Below are 21,680 nucleotides of genomic sequence, written 5' to 3'. Positions count from 1 at the left end.
AAACACAAGGCCCGCGGGCCAAATCCGTCCCGCCAGGCCTTGCAATGTGGCCCGCACCGCGCTGTCATCACTGCACTCCGCTTCGTTTCCATCACAATGACAGTTTATGACTGTTCAGTAAACCATTCGGCCCGCGATTTAGGCTGGATTTTAGATTTTGGCCCCTTCTCTGATTGAGTTTGCCACCCCTAATCTAGAGAGTATTATGCTAAGCAAAATAAGACAGAGAAAGACAAAGAGCATATATTCTCATATGTGGAATCTAATAAACAAAAGAAACTGATAAACAAAATGGAACTGGAAGCAATGGATACATGGAACAGACTGGCCAGTACCTGACGAGTGAGAAGTGGGGGTAACAGGATAAAGGTGAAGAGATTAGCTAAAGAACATATATGCATACGTATTCTATGGGCACAAACAATAGTTTGGTGAAGGCCAAGGAAGGGGGAAGCAAGGGTGGATGAAGGTGGACAAAGAATTCCAGGGAAAAAGGGGGACACTTGCAATAATTAAAATAACATTAAAATTTTTAAGTAAAAATAAAGTGTGGAATGAATAAAGAAGAATATGAAAATATTAAAATTAATAGTTATTAAAACAATTAAGCAGACTTATGATAAAAAATAAGAAAATAACCCTGGCTGGTTTTGCTTGGTGGTTAGAGTGTCAGGCTGCAGAACGAAGGGTTGAGGGTTTGATCCCTGGCCCAAGACAGAGTGAGGGAGGCAAACAATCCATGTGCCTCTCTCACATTAATGTTTCTCTCTCTTTTTTTTTTTTTTAATATATTTTATTGATTTTGTACAGAAAGGAAAGGAGAGAGAGAGTTAGAAACATCAATGAGAGAGAGTCATCGATCAGCTGCCTCTTGCACACCCCCTACTGGGGATATGCCCGCAACCAAGGTACATGCCCTTGACTGGAATTGAACCCGGGACCCCTCAGTCCCCAAGCCCATGCTCTATCCATTGAGCCAAACCGGTCCCGGCTAATTTTTCTCTTTTTCTCTCTCCCCCCACTCCACTCCATTCTCTCTCAAAAAATTCAATGGAAAAAATATCCTCAGATGAGGATTAAAAAAGAAAAAGGAAAATAACACCAAAAAAATCAATAATTTAAAATGGAAAGACTTTGTATGCTTATTTTTGTTAATAAGCATTCAATAGTTTCAATAATATAAGCAAATTACAAAAAAAAGTACTGAAGTCTTTTGGCAGTGATAAAATATGTAGTGAGGACTAGTGATAATAGGGTGACTGTGAAAAGATGCCAGAGATATTTAGTTAGTAGAGTGTTGTAAGTTGAGTTTGTGTTATAGATCTAGATGAGCCTTCCCATTTACATGTCTAATCTGAAAAACAATGATAAATTTTAAAATATTGCAGCTTAAACTTAGAAAATAAAATGGAGGCTACCAACTATAGGGAAGCAATTACTATATACAGGTAATCTATCTAGGATAAGGTTACTCAAAGTATCTGTATCTTTAATTTAGTTTAATGAATAGTAGTTGGCTACAGTAAATTAAATATTAAGACTGGACTTACTGGATGAAGAAATTACCAATATGTAGTATAAAAATCTATTGAATACTATCTGAAAACCTTGAATAAAAGTTTATGTACACTCATGACAGATAGAAATAACGGTGCTTAAATAACTACTGTGAAAAACATTTAATAAAAATAAAAATTATTAAATACAACTTTAATAGCATATATATTTTAGGTTTCTAACTAACTTCATACCATCAGATAAATTAGTAACTATTTAAAATAAAACAGACTAAAACTTGCTATTTGAACAGAATTCTACAATTCAAATTTAAGAAACCTTTCTGCAAATCTGTAGGCTGTATACCACAATCCACAAAGAAAGTTGCCCAAAAAGTTAATAAATTTAAAAGACTACAAATTACTACAGTCTATTGTACTGTTAACATGCTTGTGTGAGATAGGTATATCAAATTAATATTGCAAAACTGATAGTTCAGAAGGGAAAAACCAGACAAATGGACGCTTACAATACAGGAAAAAAACCACAAAGTCACTTTATATCTGGGTTTTTATAGAGACTATATTCATGCAGAATTTCCATGCTGAATATGAGATAAAATTACCCAAAGAAGATAAAGCACAAATAAGTGAAATTCAATATAATCAGTAAAAAAATAAAAAATAAAAATAAAAGGACCCTCATAAAATATTCTGAAAATTTTAAACGACATAAGGCAGCTTAAGTTCTCACTGATGTCAAATTCATTAAATTGAAGAAAAAAAGTATATTAAAGGTTAAAAAAAAGAATCTTTATAAACATAGTGGTCATAAATTAAATTTACCTTTTTATCTTCTTTTACTTTGTGGATTTTCTTCTTCATTTTCTTATCATCTAATTCCTGGTCTGAAGTGATTGCAGGATTATCAATACCACCTTTCCAAGTTTCAACAGGAGAAAGAAGTGGATCTTCTTCACTTCCACGATGTCTTCCTTTTCTTTTTGTTTTAGAAGTAGTGAAAGCCTCGTCATCACTTGCATCTGAATGTGTTCGTCGATAGTATGACTTGGCTTTACTAAACAGAGTTTTAGATTTATATTTGTATTTTGAAGGCCTCCGTTCCCCATGACTTTTTGAGGTTCTATCAGAAAATCCATTTTCTTCATCTCCTTGGGTGTTATTTACAAATGAATTTCTAATTTTAATAATGCGATTCTGGCTATCATCTGGGACAACATATATCTCATCAGAACAGCCCTTCTGTTTAAAAATTGTATCAATGGGTTCCGCATAGTTATCTGAAGGATCCATATCTTCAGGATGTGCCAAAGGCACCCGGGAAGTCTGTTTTCTTGGATTTTTGCCAATACCAGCTTCTATTGTTTTTAAGAGGTTTGGGTCAAGTTTCTTCACATTAGTCTTAGGTACAACTGGTTTAGGTTTAATAGGTGGAGGCACTTTATGGTTGCGTTCATGGTCATGACAGTTGGGGGTGCTATGAATAGGATATTCATTTCCTTCCAAATCTAATCTGTATCTGGAACGGTCACTAGGTGTTGGAAGCAACTGTACATCATCCCCAATTGGACTATAAGGAGGCGGTGCTTCTGTATCATCATCTGAATCAGGGTAGTTGTTATAGGGAAAACAATCTCTGGGAGATGGTAGAAAAACATCCTCACTTTGATGGGTTGATTCCCTTGTACTATCAGATAAATAGGAATTTTCTATCATATTTTTTTTCTCTAGGACATCACTGAAAAACAGAGTAAAGACCTCGGTTTGCCGATGATACTGAGATAAAGAATACAATGCTGTAAATTTAGCAGTGATCTCAGTTGCGATGTGTTCTCCTTCAGTCATTAACTCCTTGATGGCCTCATTTTCAAAAAAATCTGCTTGGCTGTCAGTAACTGCCACCAGTTGTACAGGAATGGTGTCCTGAACTTCTGATAGAAATGCTCGGAGCATTCCCATTGATGCTTTCCGTTTGGCAGAATAAACTAATATATATCCATGAACAAGTTCATCTTTCCTTACTCCAATTGAGGAATGATATGATAATATTGTGATCTGTATTCGCCTCCTTTTTTCACCAATGATTTTGTCAAGCATTAGGGAATTATTCTGCCCAGCTTGAGCAGCACTGCAAGAATGAGAATCAAGGAAGGGTGAAAGAATAAGATCCACACTAAATGGATCACCACACATGGCACACATAACAATTCTCAAGTCAGCTTCTGATACATCCTTATTGGTGGGAACTGGGCTCACCACATCTAAATTGTGTTTAACTGATTCTAATACTCCTCTTAGAGCTTGCTTTATTTGTGTTTCATTAAACTTCCGAGGATATGTACCAGTAGGTATATCTACAAAAGGACATTGTAACTTGTTTGCCAACTGTTGCCCTTGATGCCTGAGAATTGGTAGATTCTTACTAATAGAATCTCTCTGATTAGCCAGAATTAACGTAAATGGAAGATTAGCCATATATTTATCTTTTCTGATCTGAGAAGCTTCAGTTCTTATTTTTCCAATAAATTCCCCAATAAAATTCAGTGACTCGATAGAATTAAATACACAGAAGCACCCATGTGGTTTAAAGGCGGCAGTCCATAACTGACTTAAAAAGTAAGGCGAATTGGCATCAACTGGTCGAAGATCAAGTTCATAAATTTTTCCATCTAAGGCATACTCATCATCAGTGGATTGTGTCCTTATCTCATTTGCTAGTTCTTGGGCAAGGCCATCCTTCCCTAAAATAAAAAGGTTAACTTTATCTATATTGGTACTATCATGATACAATCTTAAGCGACCATGATCTAACTGCAAAAGACTACTGGCAAGTAACTGCTCTACTTTAATGTCCATACAATTTTGGCCACTAAGACATGTTTCTTTAGTGGGATGATAAACAAACCCTATATGCTTAAGTAGAAGAGATTCCCTATCAGGTGCAAGTTTCTGTAAAGCTTTATATCTAGGTTCTTCACTCAAAACTGTATGAATCTCACTCATTTTATCTGAACTAGGTGTTGCATTAAGATCTAAATCATAAAAAAGTTCCGAATGCTCAAAAAGCATTTCCTGAAACTCTTCTTTGGCTTTTTCAACTATTTCTCGCTGATGCCTACTATACACCTCCTTGCTGTCAGCCTCTGTAATATACTTGAAGGCTTCATCCTCCATAACAAAGCACATGACTTCCTCCCATGGCTGTCCAGGTGAAATGAACTGAATTTTTTCCAAAGTCTTTTTGAATTTTTCCTTCATTTCTACCCTCCTTTTCTCTGATATTAAATGTTGTACATGGTTCTGATAAACTTTTTCAGCTTCTAAAGTGCTCAGGAGGTCAAATGGGATTCGCCTATCATTAATTTTGTCTATGTGGTCAGTTTCATCCCAAGGTGTTTTTTCTAGCACCACAAAACATAACTGAAAATCTGGTCTCTTTTCCATTAACTTCAAAGCTTCTGACCAATTCAAATGTTCAATTTCTTCTAGATTTGGCAAAAGAGTGTTAAAAGCTCTTGGTAAGGTATTTATATACTCTTCTCTCCTTTTTCTTATATGTTCTTGTTTAAGTTGTTCTATATGTTTTGAGAAAGTATTTCGTGCCTTTTTTGTTCCCTCTAAATTGATGTATTCTTCATAATCAGGATGATTTTTTAATTTATTACTAACAGTTTTCCAAGTTGCATGATAATCTCTCACAGTCTGCACAAGTTTTTCAAACTTATCTGTTGCTGTGACAACAAGTTGTCTCTGTGTTTTAAAAGCATCCAGATAGGGAATAATTTTCGGTTTGCCACGAGTTTTATCCAACATTTGTACCAGTGCAGTGAAACATGTTTCAATGTTGACATTCAATCGTGCTGATGTTTCCACTACAAGAAGGTTCTTTTTGTTTGAAGCAAATGCCTGAACTTCTCTAAGATAGTGATCCACGCATTCATCACATTTAGTTGCTGCTATTATTACAGGCTTTTTTGATTTTGATAGTTGGACAAAAAGGTTATTCACAAATTTAAGTTGATCATCAAACTTCCTATTGCATCCCTGACTTACGTCAATGCACAACAAAAATCCATCTACATTGAGCTTCCCTTCAGGCATTTGCTTTTGTTCAAAGTCTTGCTCCAAGCCTAGTTGATCAGTGCAAATGTACATTAGTTTTTCTGCTGACTGCAATTTAGAAGCAGCTGCACGTTTTATATATGGTTGTAAATTTGTACTCCGATGAGGCAAAAAAGTCTGGTCATCAATGAATTCTGTTTGTTCAATGACATGAATTTTGCATTCTACTCCATCTTCACCATTTAGTGTTATGTCACCCCAGTACAAAAAGTGATCATTGTTTACTACTCGTCCTCCAAAGTCAATGGTGCTGAGCACAGAAGTATGCTCTGGATAATATTCATCTGCTTTTGAGCGTACAAATCTATTGCACAAACAAGACTTTCCAACTCCACAGTTACCTTTGTCTTTTTCAGTCCCAGAGAGTCCAACTACACTGATAGTATAGGATGGGGGGCGCGGCTCTTTGTTTTTTGCCATCATAACTCTCTTCTCATGTCTCTACATTCATAAAGATAACCAGATATACTTCTCATTCTGAAAATAAAAAATCATCTCAAAATATAGATCCTGAATTTCAGAACTATATTTGGTTCTTTGTATTTTCCTCATTTTTGTGCAAAGATCTTCAAGATCTTCAAATAGATCATCTGCCTAGAAAGAGGAGAAAAAGAACAAATCTTAATAGTGAATTATATACATTAAATTATATACATATTAAAGATATTCATAACAAAGCACCACGCAAGTTAACAATGTTACATGTATTTTAAAAAACCACCATAAAATGTCTGATTTATTGTTATAAATGTGAAACGACTTCAAAATTTAAAACAATTCAAATAACTAAAATTTAAACTAATACAAGATTTAATATCTCACAAGTTTTAAACAATCCCTTATTAACCAAATGAGCATTCTGTCTCTACTCTTTTCTGAGTTCAAGAAAACAACTAGTCCTTTTCCTTCCCCTCAATTTTCCTGCCTTCTGATTGGAGGCTGTATTTGGTGATAACTAAATTATACTAGCTGCTTTAAAAACTCACAACGTTTAAAAACAACCTGCTTTCTAATCTTGTTCCTTAAAATGAAATTTCATATGAATTTATTAGTAAGATTTTAGAATGAAAAGAAATTTAAGAAGTTTTAGCACATTGTGAAATATATAAAATATTATGCCCAAAGACAATTAAGATATTCAAATACTTACAAGGTGAAATAGAAATAAATGGAGAGTTAGTGCAAATAATGACATTATTTAACTAGATACATATTTCTCAAATTAAGGTGAACTAATTTTTTATTTCATATCTACAAGCACACTTCTGTAAAATAAATAAATGTTAAAATCTAAGCCCCAATTTCTTATTAATTCAAGAGACATAAAATTGTCAAATTGTTTCTCAATGTTCTTGATTTCTGCATATATTTCCTCTCAGAGTAGTTACAAAGTGCACCACATTTTGAGCAGCACCAATCTAAAGAATTTTAATATTATATATTCAGACAAATCTTTTAAAAATATCTTATATATAGCCCTAGCCATTTTGGCTCAGTGGATAGAGTGTTGGTCAGTGGACTGAAGGGTCCAGTCAAGGGCACATGCCCAGGATGCCAGCTGGATCCCCAGTAGGTGGTGTGCAGGAGGCAGCTGATCAATGATTCTCATCATTGATGTTTCTATCTCTTTCTGTCCCTTCCTCTCTGAAATCAATAAAAATATAAAAAGAAGTATATCTATATACCAGCAACATTAAATAACTTTAAAAAATTCCATGTAATTTAACTTAGGTTACTTATGTGGAAGCAATGAATCAGTCTCATATAAAATTTTTTTTGGAGATTCTTCTGAGGTTGAATTAAAAGCAATATAAGCCAGGCATGGCTCAGTGTTTGAGCATCGACCTATGAACCAGATCACAGTTTGATTCCCAGTCAGGGAACATGCCCAGGTTGTGGGCTCGATTCCCAGTGTGGGGCATGCAGAAGGCAGCCAATCAATGATTCTCTCTCATCATTGATATTTCTCCCTCCCTTCCCCCCTCCCTCCCTCCTTTTTCCTCTCTAAAATCAATAAAAATGTATATTTTTTTTTTTTTTAAAGAGCAATACAGGCCCACTAGCATGGCTCTCCCCCCCTCTTTTTTCCTAATTGGTAGAATTGTATTTAAAAATAAAAGCAATATATCGTTTCCACTACATCAAAATTTTACAAGATAGGAAAAATATTCAGTTATGCCCACTAACATATTTAAACCCTGTTATACTAAATATGAAGATGAAGAAAAAAATTAAGGAAAAAACTACCACCTGGTTCCTAACAGCTGGCTTCTTCACTGACCTCAATTTTCAAGTAAATATAATAGATATTCAGATATACTGAATATTTGCTATACTATCAACTAATGGTAAAGAGAACCTATCCTTATAATTTAAATTTTTGACTAACATTTTAGGCAAAATATTTAAAAATACAATTTCAGTCTTATTCTTGTGTTTAAAAGTTTATTCTATTAACCTAACTAAATATTAATTTTAAAAACATCAGCCATGTGATATTCAAACAAAATATTAGGTTCACTTTTATAATAAATAAAATATGACTATGTTGAAGGAGCAAGAAGTAGAAAACAAGTAGAACTGATTTCTAATAGGACTATTATTTCCTAGTTTATAACAGTAAAGCCCTAACCCTCTTGAGACATGGTTCCCCCATCTATAAAATGGGGCCACATTATCTATATAAATTTTAAAATTTTCTTTTCTCAAATATTAAGTGCATAGCAAACAAATGGTGCTTAATAAATATTAGTTCCTAATTTGATTCTTAGAACTTGTGAGGCTTTTAAAGATTTATAAAAATGATGTGATCAGACTTGTGCCTTAGAAATATTTATCTGGAAGCAGATTACACAATAACTGTAAGTAAAAGAGATTAGGACAGAGCTATCCAATCCCATTAACTTGTTTTTTGGTTTTAGTTAAAATTAAAAGAAACACACACCTTAATCCAGCGTTTTTCAACCGCTGTTCCGCGGCACACTGCCTGGTGTGCCGTAGGTGCAGACAAGACAAGAATTTTATAATTTTTCACTATTTTGTTTACTTAATATTTCATAATAAAGTAATTATAAAATACTTTCTTTGTGTTTATTTGATTCCTATTCAAGAGAATTACTTTATATATAGTCAATATAGGCACAGAGTTAAATTTTTTAACATTTTCTAATGGTGGTGTGCCTCGTGATTTTTTTCATGAAACAAGTGTGCCTTTGCCCAAAAAAGGTTGAAAAACATTGCCTTAATCTATGATAAAAAGGAAAATGAGTTTGTGATAACAGCACAATGATTCTATAGATAACAATCAAGGGGGGGGGGAATAAAAACATGGAATATGAGGTGTTTTTCCTTAATTGACGAACAAAAAAATGCAGACAACATACTTTAAAATGTACATCAAAAGAAGACATCTAGTGATTACTTTGAACTTTTATGTTAAACAGTACAAACACTAGAATATATAAGTCCTTTATTAAACAAATATCTCTTCTCAAAACGAAGAGCAATACAAAGACAGTCCCTTGCCTTCCACAGTTTAAGAGATAAAGTTACTAACAGAGAAGTTAACAATGCAATGTCATATGGGCCCAGTATTGTAAAAGTTTCTCAACTATAAATTAAATCCTTGCAAGTCATACTTTTATTAATATTTCTCATGCTTATCCAAACACATTAAACTTTATTTCTGCTCTCCTATAAAATAATCCTCAAAATACTAAGATACTTTAGTATTTTGAGTATGAGAGCAGAAACAAAGCACTATCACAAAATGTATTTAAAAAAACTAAGAAATAAAAGGGCCTTAAAATTAAATGAAGATAGGTGGAATCATGAAGTCATCACCCTGTCATTGGTTTCTGAAAACTGGAAGGTTTTTTATATAATAGAGAAATAAAACTCTCTATATTGAGGATAAATTTTAATACTAAAGCTTTAACACACTCCAATTAATTTGACAGCAGTAATTTCTGAATCATGAATATTAAAGTTTAAATTAGAAATGTTAGGTCTGTGTGACATTTATGGTTTTCAAAGCAAATTCACAACAAACTACCAATTAGATACAGTAAGTAACATCTATGTCCTTCTTTCTAACAATGCTATTGGGCAGGCTACCTGCTGTTAAGTCAGCTTCAAAGCTTATGTCATGAATCATCATATAGTGATTTTCAAACTGTGGTAGAAAAATTCTTTCACCTAGAGATAGGAAAGAATAATATTGGGCAAATAAATTTGCTATCTTTTCAAATCTCAACAGAGTAGTGCTTTTTTTAAAATCTGATTTACAGGTTTACTTAACTCAGTTTAAAAAAATGTTTTCAGATTTTAAAAATGTTTGAAAAACCCTCAACTAGAAAAAAAAATTTCCATCACCCTGCCCTCAAGAATATTTTGCCATTTGTTTAGGTTAGTATGTTATTACCACCTCATGAGAGAAAGCAAGCTTTTATGAGATTGGCTCTAATAAGTTATGAGGGTATTTAATTTCAAACACCTGATTTATAAATACATGAATTATCCCCTGGCTTTCAATGTCCAAGTCAAAATTGCCCTCCAATGACTAGCCAAGGTAGTTTTTCTTCTGTGCTTAAGAAAGAATCCATTGTTTTCTTGTGCTCTCCACTAATAAACTAATGGCCAATGTCTACATGCAGGATGTTTATTTTGAAAATTCCTTTTAAATATATCTAATGGTAATATTTATGTTAATATATTCATATCTTTCTACATTTAATGTAACTTTAATATAACTTGTTCTCATTGTCTTATAACTTCTAGCATCATTGCTTATTTTTACTCATGAAGAAACTGAGACAAAAGTAGCAGTCTCTTGATGACCAATCTTTACTTTAAGCATTAGAAAAGTTATTAAGCTTTTAATATTTTGCAATGCAGTTTCTCATTTTGCCTTTAGATAACCTTATTTCAAGGAAAAGTTTAACTATCCTTACAGAAATTAAGACAATAAAAAATTTAAATAAAACTGTCCTACAATTGTCTGCTGAAATGAAGCTATCTCTACAACGTAGTTTTCTAAGATATTTTTACTAAGCCATTCAAACATAACATGCCCCTTTTAATGGAGTTTTAATAACATGAAGTGGCTTTCTACACCAAAAAAAAAATAATAATTTTTTTTAAGTTCTACAAGGAATTGAAGAAACTGAAAAAATATTCTTAGTAATTTTGGTTTAAACTAAAATTTTGTTTGTACCTTTCCACAAAATTGTTGCAGTCATTAATAAAAGGTATAATTTCAAAAATATTTTAAATGTTGAGGTTATCATAGTACAGTGGTGCCTCACACAACGAACTTAATTCGTTCCAGGAGCAAGTTTGTTATGCGAAAAGTTTGTTATGTGAAACGCGTTTTCCCATAACAATACATGTTAAAAAAAATAATTCGTTCTGTAGCATAAAATATGCTAAGATGACATAAAAAAGATAAATTTTTTATTATTTTTATTTAGATACATCATGATATAAAAAAAATATTGAGTTTAACTTAAAAGGACGACTGCCATGATACGTGCGTGATTTAATTTGTAATGAAGAACGATTGCCGCGATACGTGCTTAAGTTAAGCGCAGTGACTAACGACTGCCTGCAGTGCCTGCGCGGAAGGATGCAATACATCGGCAGCGATCGTGGAAGCTCGGGCAAAGCGGTCCTGGAAGCTCAGGCGACTTCGTTGTGTGAAACGAAGTTCGTTGTATGAATCATGAAATGAAGTTCGTTGTGTGCAGCGTTCGCTGTGCGAGGCGTTCTTTATGCGAGGGACCACTGTATCAGGAAATTCCTAATGGCTCTCCAAAATATAGCCAGAATCTATCACTTTTCACTACCTTTACTGCTATTACTCTGACCATCATCTCTGGTCCTAGATTATTCCAAGGCTTCTAAACTAATTTGCCTGGTTTCTGCCCACTCCCTTCCCTAGTTTATTCATTATCAGAGCAGCCGTAAGTCAGATCCTCCCATTCTTCTGCTCAAACTCTCCAGTGGCTCCTAAAAGTGAAAAACAAGTCCTTTCAACTATATCTGCCTTCTCCAACCCTCTTTCTCTATGACCTACTCTCATTCTATTTGCCCAACTCTCATTCTGCTCCAGTCATAAAACAAAGAACATTGAACTGTTCTTTGACATGTTAAGCATGTTCCTGCTATTGCACTCTTTTCCCAATACCATCCACCAAAATCCCCCTTGCTTAACTCCTTATCTCCTAACATACTATACAACTTAACTCTTTATTACTTCTCATGAACGCTATCCCTTTCCCCATTCCACTTCATCAATATATCCCAAGAGCCTAGAACAGTGTCTCACATAGCAACTACTCAATAAATGCATGAGTCCTAATAAATATTAAAATAAAAAGTGCTGCAATTTATCAATCTAAAAGGTTTTCTAAAAGTATTTATGGAGGGAATATACACATATTTTAAGGTCCCAAAAATTTAATAAAAAACTAGACCACTAGAATGAAGACTATGATCTGTAACAATGTATTCAGCCAGAACAACCATCTAATTTTTATTTTTGACACAAACATTTTTAAAATCACAAATATTTATTATAGGAAATTACATTTTCACAACCTAATTACACAGAAATTTTTAATTACACACTCCATCTTCTTTAAGTCAAATATATAAAATATCCCTTATATAAACACATTCAAAAGAGAAGACAAAAAACCCTTTATCCCACAATCACAGGTAAACTTATCTAGAATAGTTTAAGAATAAAAACATCAACTGGTACTGAAAGATGAATACAATATTATACCATTATACTGTTATTTTTCTTAATGTTCATTGACAAATTTATTAATGCTGTGAAAAATTAGAAAAGAAAATGAAAAAAACATTTTAACATATATGACTAGAGGCCCAGTGCACGAAATTCATATACTAGGCAGTCTCTCAGCCTGGCCTGCACCCTCTCACAATCCAGGACCTCTTGGGGAGATGTCTGCCAACTGGCTTAGCCCCTCAGAGATTGGGCTAAGCCGGCAGTTAGAATTCCAGGGCTCTCACAGTCTGGGACTCCTCACTCCTTACTGCCTGCCTACAGGGGAGGAAGGAGAGGCTCCCACCACAGCTGCTGCGCTTGCCAGCCATGAGCCTGGCTTCTGGCTCAGCAGCTCTCCTCCTGTGGGAGCACACTGACCATCTTGGGGCAGCTCCTGCATTGAGCATCTGCCCCCTGGTGGTCAGTGCACATCATAGCAACTGGCTGTTTCAATGTTTGGTCAATTTGCATATTAGGCTTTTATTATAAAGGATAGCTAAGTAAACAATAGAGTCAATCCTATTCTGTAATATAATCCTATACATAAGCACACAATCTTAAGATTGAAAGGAACCCTAAAAAAAAAAAATCACAATTCCTATGAATTAGTCTTTAGACAAGATTACAATTAGATGAATTGCAAAGAAAATTTATTAAAAATTTCACCAATTTAGTAACTAAATAACCTGGAAGCATATCTTGGTAGGATTTAGGATTAAACTGTTAAGAGGAAAATTCTCTGTTATGTTTTTAACCATATTCCTAGAACAGTGCCTGACACACAGCAGGTGTTCAAATACTTGATAAATAAATGAATTAATCTTCAGCCTTAGATCCTAAACCACCAGGCAATCTTGAAGTCACATTGATAGTCACAATTAAAAAAACAAAAAAAAAAACACATGCTACTATGGGCCTATAAAATCTACCACAGCAGAATATTCTTATAAAAAGTATAGATATTTTTTCCAAGAACTATAGGCTGCTCATTAACACAAGTTATGGGTTTATAAACAGTAAGCCTGAAGCTCAATAGAAGTATTTTCAAATAGGAGGGTCCAAATAGGCGGTCCCGGGGAAGCTCCCCAAGCCCTACTCACCAAAGGTAATTCTGCTTTTACCCATTTTTATCTTTTAACATTTCAAGTATTTATTACATGCAAAGTTTCCCCTAACAAAATATATGAAAACCAATGACCTAAACCACTTCCAAAACACATTAACTGCCTTCCCTATTATTAATCAATACTTTCTTCTAACATGTCACGTCACCAAGATGTAAATGTTAATTCTAAATTCTTCCTAGACCATTTCCGTATTCTGTGGTGAAAACAGAAGAACCAAAGGTCATTTCATTTTTATCAACCTATGTAAACAACTCATTAGGTATTTACTGGGCTTAGCTACTATCTGCTTAGCTTCATGTCAGAGGTTTTGAGAGTACAAAGGTATGTATAGAGAAGCCCACTAAACCAGTGCTATGAACATGCTCACGTCCCTTCCAGGGTCTGTCTGAGTCCTTTCTCCTTACTTTGGAGGACTGAGCAGCAGGGGAAAGGATGTAATCTGATATTCAATACTGCAATGCTGTAGAGGAGGGAAAACCATTCTTTTCATTATACAAACTACATTAGGTAAAGTTTAATAATTTTCTTAATGATGGAAACATTAAGAGGTCAAGTAAGAATCTCAGGAAGGGGTATAGAATAACAAGGAAATATGGATTTTTTTTTAAAGGCTCAAAAGCATTTTCCACACTAATTTTAAGCAACTTTATGGTACCATAGCTATGGAAACGAAGGCAATGAGCTATATCATGGAAATGATAAATGTAATTCAAATAAATGAAAGATTAGCACAAATTGGAATAGCTCAGGGTTTTGAAAACTTTTTTATATAAGACCAGACAGTATTATAAATATTTTAGGTTTTGTGTTCCATAGTGTGTTACAACTATTCTACTCTGCAGTCATAGTGCAAAAAAAGCCATTCACATACTTTAGTGCAAAAAAAGCCATTCACATACTTTAAAATTTGGATTTAAAACAGAAGTAATTCCAGGTGTGTGATTAGGTTAGAGTGGTAGAGCACAATTGCCATTTTGAAAAATAAGAGGCTTTTTTTTTTATTTCTGAAGATCTAACTATAAAGGGTCTTCAAAGCAAAAAGAAATTAGACCTTGTAATAAGCAATAAGAAGACATTTTATAGACTGGAAGTGGAATGCAAAATTAGATTTGGTGGGGCACAAAACACAAGAGATGGACCAATACTGGAGACTAAAGCTCCTGAACTATCACAGACCTGAAACGAGCAAACCGAGACAAAGAAAGTTTGGTAATTATCTGCTAGATGTTAAGAAATAAAGACAAATAAGTCAGTGTTTCTTTATGGAAAACTCATTGGTTTTAGCAATAAATGGTGGTATCACTTGACTTTCAGGTAACAGTATGTCTGAAGACAAATGAAAATACAGAAATGAAATGCTCTTAAACTCCAGGAAATTTTTTAAGAGACCATTTCATTTAATACTAAAAAAAAAAAAAAAAAAAAATCCAAAGGGTTATATTCTTAGTTAATGAAGAACAGACATTTGGACCTTTGAATTCCCCAGATCATTGGAATGTTAATTTTCCACTAGTCTCTAGTCAACAAAAATAAAAAAATAAATAAGTAAACAAAAGGTATTATCTTGGCTCTGAAAAGTTAAGTATAAAAAGAAGCGTAAAATTTTGGATCAACAGGAAAACAATGAACTACACTATTTAAGCCAAGGTAGTTTTTCCTAAGCTCTTTAGCAATACCAAATATAGCAAAGTGAATATAGTAATGCAAGCATTATTTATTTCTAGAACATGCCTTCTATTAACACTGTGTTAATACTTTTCCCCAAATCTCTCAATTAGACTCACGAAGGCACAAATTGATGCTCTTACATTTTAACCTTATATTTTCTCCTCACCTGCTAATCTATCCTGTGCTTTCCTGTGTTTTGGCCCAGTGTCTCAACTTACGTCTTTTTTATGGAACTTCCAAATCTCCTTTATCTAAATTTCTTAACGCAGATTTTTAAATCAGTACGTACTGCCTTATATATGGTTTTTTTCCTCTGCCTTGAACTGGCATCTAACTATTCCTAAATTGTCTAACTTGTCAACAAAGCAATAAGCTCTTTTTTAAGGTAGCAATAGTTACTATTTCCTTGTATCACTTACAGTGCCCAACTTACTAAAATATTGGTCAGGGATATCATAAACGAGGCTAAATCTAGTATAAAGCTAGAAATATGAAAATTCACTTTTTACAGCTAATTCTTCATAATGAAAAGCTTAACTATTTAACCAAGTGACAAATACCAGTGATATTTAAGGAGCAAAACATAACAACCTATGTTGACTTTAGGTATTGTGGACAGTCAACTTCCAAAATACAATGAAAGAAGCCCAACCTTGTTGATTATCTCTCTTACATTCAAACTTCTGCAGTTAAAATATCCCAATTCCATTCTCTTCTTCTGCATCTCTTAGTACTTGTAACTATTTACTCCTATAATTATAGTTAACTACCTCTTCAACTAAAGTCTAAGCTAGCCATCTCTAACATATAAAGGCCAGGAACACAGTAAGTACTAAATAAAGGTAGACTGAATTAATGAATAACAAATCAGAGGCTTTCAATTTTTTTAATGAAGTTGATTTCATTTTTCAAAGGAGATCTTACATTTAATTACATACATTTAACAGACAAAAATAGAAGCTGCCTTTGTCTGGGAGGGTGGGTTGTTAGAGAAAGTCTCTAGACACTCAGGAAAAATCCCTAAGAGGTCCAATGAACAGTCAGAACACCAATTAAAGTTGAATTTAAAATTCTTACCATTATAGCCCTCGGTGGTTTGACTCAGTGGTTAAGAGTGTGGAACCTCGACCTAAAAGTCTTAGGTTTGATTCTCTGTCAAGGGTAAGGTGGGGGTACATGCTGGAGGCAACCAAACAATGTGAAGATGTCTCTGTCACATCAATGTTTTTCTCTCCCTCCCTCTCCTCTCTCCTTCCACTCTCTAAAAATCAAGGGATGAGTATTAACAACAACAAAATTTTAAAATTATTACCATTATAACTACTTTCCTTAATTTCATAAATGGCTTTTCCTAGCTTGATAAAATTACATACAACAACCTTCACTTAAATAGTTTGATTACCCAGATCGCCAAATGATGGATCACTTTATCCAAGTTGCTGCCCAGTTCTTTTAAAACTAAATCGCCCTAGTGTACTTTAAATGTATTTCACAAGCATCTTTTAGGACAAAAGACATTAATGAAACAGAACACTATACAATGCTTCTTCAGTCATAATTTCTTGATATATAAAGAAAAAAAAATCATGGATATGAGAGCCCAAATAGATGACTTAAAATAATATCTATGTAAACTGAAATCGTGACAACTGAAACTTATTCTGTAGATACCAAGAAAACCTCTATAATGCCATTTCATATTTAAGAAGTGAATACTAAAGGCAACACTTTACCTTAAGTCCTGACAATGTTGAAAGAGTAAATATAGTATAGTCTTCATGAGACATAATTTTTTCAATTAAAAAGAGGGAGTTACAAAACTATTATTGTAACCTGTACCATAACTTCAATTCCAAAAACGGAATGCAAAAACAATATTTTATTCCTTAAAAACTCTTAACTTGCAGGTCAAAATAATTTTTTAAATTGCTAGAATAATTTAAATAGGGAAGGGGTGCTAAAAATCTGATATAAGAATGATAATTCTGTGACAAAGCTCTTATAATGTACAAAGGATGACAAAATAAGACCTGCTGGTGTGGGATACTTAGAGAAATATTCCCTGTAGTGAATGAATGAGATCCACAATGCCAATAAACACTCTCTAACATTCATTCTGTCCAAATGAATATAAGTGGAGCAGGCACCCCCTGTCCCCACCCCCCCCCCCCCCCAACACCTGTAGAAAGCAACATAAGCAAAGATCAGTAAATTACAGCGAAGTATTTCACTGTTTTACAGCTGGACATTCTCTAATGATCCCCACCTATCACAAAGGGAAAAGCGCAAATATCAATGGGAATTTACACTTAAAAACGCGCGTATAATACACACCATCTGCATGCCTATTTTGGTCTAGTTTTAAAAACATTTAAATTCCCACGTAGTAAATAAGCACGGGCCCCAAACTGAATCTGTCAGATGGCACCGCAATAACTGTCTCCCCTACAACTTTCTCTCGGAATTTTTACTACACGTCCCAATAGTTTTGCCTAGACTTCCCGAGCACCTTTCACAGCTTTCAGCCGCACGGAGCCTCCACCTCCCGGGCAGACGGTGAGCGCTGAGGGGGTGCGGAGGGAGTGTGTGTCCGTGCGGGTAAGTGCGCGCGCGCTCCCGCGCGGCTCCCCGCCCCCACCCCGATACTTTTCTTCGGTGGAAACAGGGAGATTCTCAGGATTCTTCTTCGGGCGAAAACTCGGCATCAGAGCCTCAGGCCAGCGGGTCTACCGACGGGATTCGGCGTTCTGGTTGCGCGGTGCAACTTCCTCCCCGGCGCACCCCGACTTTTCAAGGCGGCAGCGGGGACACTGGCGAAGAGGAGGACCCGGGACCGAGCGGGAAGGGAGGGCAGGGAAAAGTGAAAGGGCCTCCCTCTCCTGCTCCATTCCTTCTCCCGAAAGGCGCCTAAGTTTGCAAACCGAGATCGTGTTTCCGCGGAGACGCGTCCGCCCGCGCCCGCTCCCCCGCTCCAGGTGGAACTCGTTAGCGGCCGCCCGGCCCTCTCCCCGCGCCCCGCCGCCACCGGGGCGAGCGGAGAGGGGACTGACCGCGAGGAAGCGGGCCGGGCCGCCGCCGCCGCCAGGCCTTCCCGACCCCAACCCGTCACCTGCGGAGAAGGCGCCCCTTCTTCCCCCCTCCCCCCCCCCCCCACACACACCGGCCTCGCTGCCCTTCACGCCGACCGAACCCCTCCCGCCCCGCCTGCGAGGCCGGAGCGCGGCGCCGGGTTCCGTCCGCGGCGGCGGGGCCCCAGCCCCCTGAACTGGTTTCAACCGGCGGCGCGGGGCGGCCGGCGACGGGCAGGGTCCCGGGCGGGGAGGGGGCGGCGGGCAGGCCCGGAGGGGCGGGGGCGGGGTGGGGGGTCGCCAGGTCCTACCTAACACCGTCGGTCTCCTCCGTCTCCTCAACCGCAGCGGCCCCGGCGGTGGCGGCGGCAGCGGCAGCGACATTCCTGGGGAGCGCTCCTCCGCCGCCGCCGCCTCCTCCTCCTCCACTCTCGGCTCGCCTCTCTTCCCCGGCGCGCGCTCGCCGGGCGCCGCGTCCCTTCCTCCGGCCACCTCCCCGGCGCTCCCCAACAACGCGCACACACACACACACACACACACACACGCCCCGAAACCTCGAAGCCCTACGGCTCCCGCGGCCCGGGAACCCACCCTCCCTCCCGCCCCGCCGCCGCCGGCGGCCCCGTCCCTCCCCCCTGCCCCTGCGCCGGCCGCCGCGCGGGGCTCAGTAATGGCGGCCACTCGGGCTCCCTCGCGCAGACGGCTCTCTCTCTCCCTCTCTCCCGAACTTTACCTCAGCATCTCCCCGGCGCGCTCCGCCGGAACGCACGCGCGCGCGCGCAGCCACACACCCGGTGGGGGCGGAGCGGCGGCGGCGGCGGCGCGGCCTCGGCGGGGCACGCGCACGCGCGCACGCGCAGCCCCCCCACCCCCTCCCCCGCCGCCCTCACCTCGCAACGCCTCCCGGCCGCACGCTGGGCCGGCCCCGCCCTCCCCTCGTCTCCCGGGAGCCGGGAAAGGCGCGAGCTCCGGAGCCGGGGCGGGGGGCGGGGGGCGGGGACGGGGTGGGGGGAGCGGGCGCGGGGCCGCGTCCTCGCTCGCGTCCCGGCTCGCTCATTGGCTCCTGCCCCTCCCCCCGCTTCCTCCGTCTCTCCCGTCCATTGGCTCCCTCTCCTGCTCCATTCCTTCTCACCTTCTCCCTCCTCCCCATGGGCGTGAGGGCTGTTCCTGCGCTCTCCCCTCTCCCCGCGCTCGGCTCACCCCGAAGCTCCCCTGCCTTCTCCCTCTCCTTCCGTTCCGGTTTCTGGCCGAACCGGAGCCAGCCAGCAGCCACAGCCCTGCGAGAGAACCCCACTTGGTGCTCGCCCTGGCGGAACGTCGTGCCTGGGCGCGGAATGGTTCTGGATAAAGCCCCCTCCGGTCCCTGGGCGTTCGAGAATTGGAGGGAGGGACGTCTGCGCCCGAGCGCATTCCCGGGGCCGTGCCCGCCGGGAATGCTCCTGGAAGGGCAGCCGGCGTGCTGCCCGGGACCGTTCGCCCCCTCCAGACCTCACCCGCCTGGGACCCTCCCGGCGGCGCCCGCGCCCAGAAGGCAAGCTCCCTGGGAGCCACCGGGAGCCTGTCTCCGTCCACGAGGCACCCGGAGGCTTCGGGCCCTCGCTTTAGTCTGGAAACTGAGCGCAATGCCAAGCTGGGGTTGGGTTTTAGGGTTCCCCCAAAAGACCCGTGTTCACACCACCACCAGCCCAACCTGGATTTTGTTATTCTGCCTTCAATATATACAATCCCCCCCCCCCCGATTTCACAAGTTTGGGGGTACCCTGGGCTTTCAGGGTATTATTTCTCATCTGGGCACTGGCATTGAATAGTAGAGAAAGAACAGTAGGGGAAAAATGCCTTTCCTTTTACCATTGAAACGGAGGTCTTGTGGTTTTCCCAAGGTCATCAGAATCTGTTTTATTTAGAGGTCTTAAAATGTTTGCCAGCAGACAAAAGAATAAGCAAACACACAGATCTGCCCCCAATTCGTTATTACGTCTAAAAGAAAAGTAATTTGGACTAGGATTGCTCTGTGAGGGAAGATTCCTTTCCTACACTGAAAACAGTTCATCAGTAAATATTTAAAAATTCGGGTTATTCTTTATTTCTTCTGTTACATAAGGTACTGAAGTTAGCCAAGGTTTTTTGTGTGTGTGTGTTATAAAGATGCAGCTGCTGCCAGCCACGTACATTTACCGTCTCTGAGTAAAGGAAAGCAAAAACTGCCTTTTGGTTAAAATCTGTTAGAAAGTATTTGTTAGTAAATCTGTCACATAATTCCAGAAGTTCTGTTCGTTTGTTCCCCACCCTGCTCTTCTCTCCATATTTCTCCAAAGGTAAACATAATAAACAAAAGCAGGGGAGAGGTGTTTAATTTCTCTACATCTCTTACTCTCTAATTTTAGAAAGGCATGCCTGAAATTCCTTACTCCAGCCACTGCCTTGCATCTGAATGGAACCTAATAGGTTAAGTAAGGTCTGAGGTACTTCTTTCAGTTACAAGCCATAGGCAGAAGACACTTGCAATGAAAGTAAAGGTAGAGGAGGGAAAGGAGAAAAAGAAGAGAGGAGGAAATTGGAGGAGAGAGAGTGGAAACTTCAAAGTGTGGTACTAATCGCATACTGCTTGTATAGATTGGAAAATTCATGCATTTAAATGCATTTCTTGACCTTTGTACTAAAAGTCCTTGAAAATACAAGAAGCCAATTCAAACTCATAACTTTGATTTTGAAATGTTAAAATACTCTAGCCTATCTACCCTACAATATTTAAAAAATTATTTCCTAAATCAGAAATTTTATAACCATGGACATGTATCGACCTAAAGCAAAGTCAAATAAGTCAGGGCTTTTTAAAAGAAACATTAACATATAAAGAAGGTGAAAATTACACCTGCTTTATATGTTAATATTTCCTCTAAAACAAACATGATACTAAAAATCAATATAGGTAAAGGTAAAAAAGACTTAAAATCATTTTCTCTTCATTAAGACACCAGAAACTAAAAAAACAAACAAAAAAAAACCATGGTTTTTTAGCAATAATTTTGTAACTCATTATTTTTAGTCAGCCTACATCATTCATTTTGATTAAAGAAACCTGAAGCTTTGGGACTTTGTTCCTTATTGATACTGTTAGTCTAAACCTGCTTACCAGTACAAATAAGCTAACACATTTTTATTGTTTTTATGAGACTTGGTCTTGGTCTTCTCAAAAAATGAAGCATACAGTTTTCAATACAAATAAAAATCTGAGAATGGAAATTGGGGGACAAAATTCTATGGCTGAAAATGGTCAGATACATATAACAATAAAAGCATAATATGCAAATCGACCAAATAGCGGAACAGTGGAACGAATGTCTGGATGACCTTCGGGACAAAGCAGGGGCTACGAAGACCT

At 38.1% G+C, this 21,680-nt stretch overlaps 1 protein-coding gene across 9 annotated transcripts in view; it reads right to left on the bottom strand.

Moving 5' to 3' along the window:
- ARHGAP5 (Rho GTPase activating protein 5) overlaps positions 1-19,165 on the bottom strand; it is a 74,698-nt gene extending 55,533 nt beyond the window's left edge. For 3 of the 9 annotated variants that reach the window (XM_036451340.2, XM_045585275.1, XM_045585271.1), the window contains exons 1-2: positions 18,610-18,896; positions 2,343-6,233 (exon numbers count right to left, since the gene is read on the bottom strand). In XM_036451340.2, coding sequence (XP_036307233.1) covers positions 2,343-6,062 — 3,720 coding nt within the window. In that variant the 5' untranslated portion in view covers positions 6,063-6,233; positions 18,610-18,896. Of the gene's footprint in view, positions 1-2,342; positions 6,234-13,929; positions 14,023-18,609; positions 18,897-19,031 lie in introns of those variants that run through there. The other 6 variants (XM_036451290.2, XM_036451316.2, XM_036451297.2 and 3 more) reach the window with 5 other exon arrangements.
- Between the last annotated feature and the right edge of the window lie 2,515 nt (positions 19,166-21,680).

The sequence above is a fragment of the Pipistrellus kuhlii genome, unplaced genomic scaffold, assembly GCF_014108245.1.
Source record: "Pipistrellus kuhlii isolate mPipKuh1 unplaced genomic scaffold, mPipKuh1.p scaffold_m20_p_1, whole genome shotgun sequence".
NCBI classification, from domain to species: Eukaryota; Metazoa; Chordata; class Mammalia; order Chiroptera; family Vespertilionidae; genus Pipistrellus; species Pipistrellus kuhlii.
This window is presented reverse-complemented; position numbering and strand designations above follow the sequence as displayed.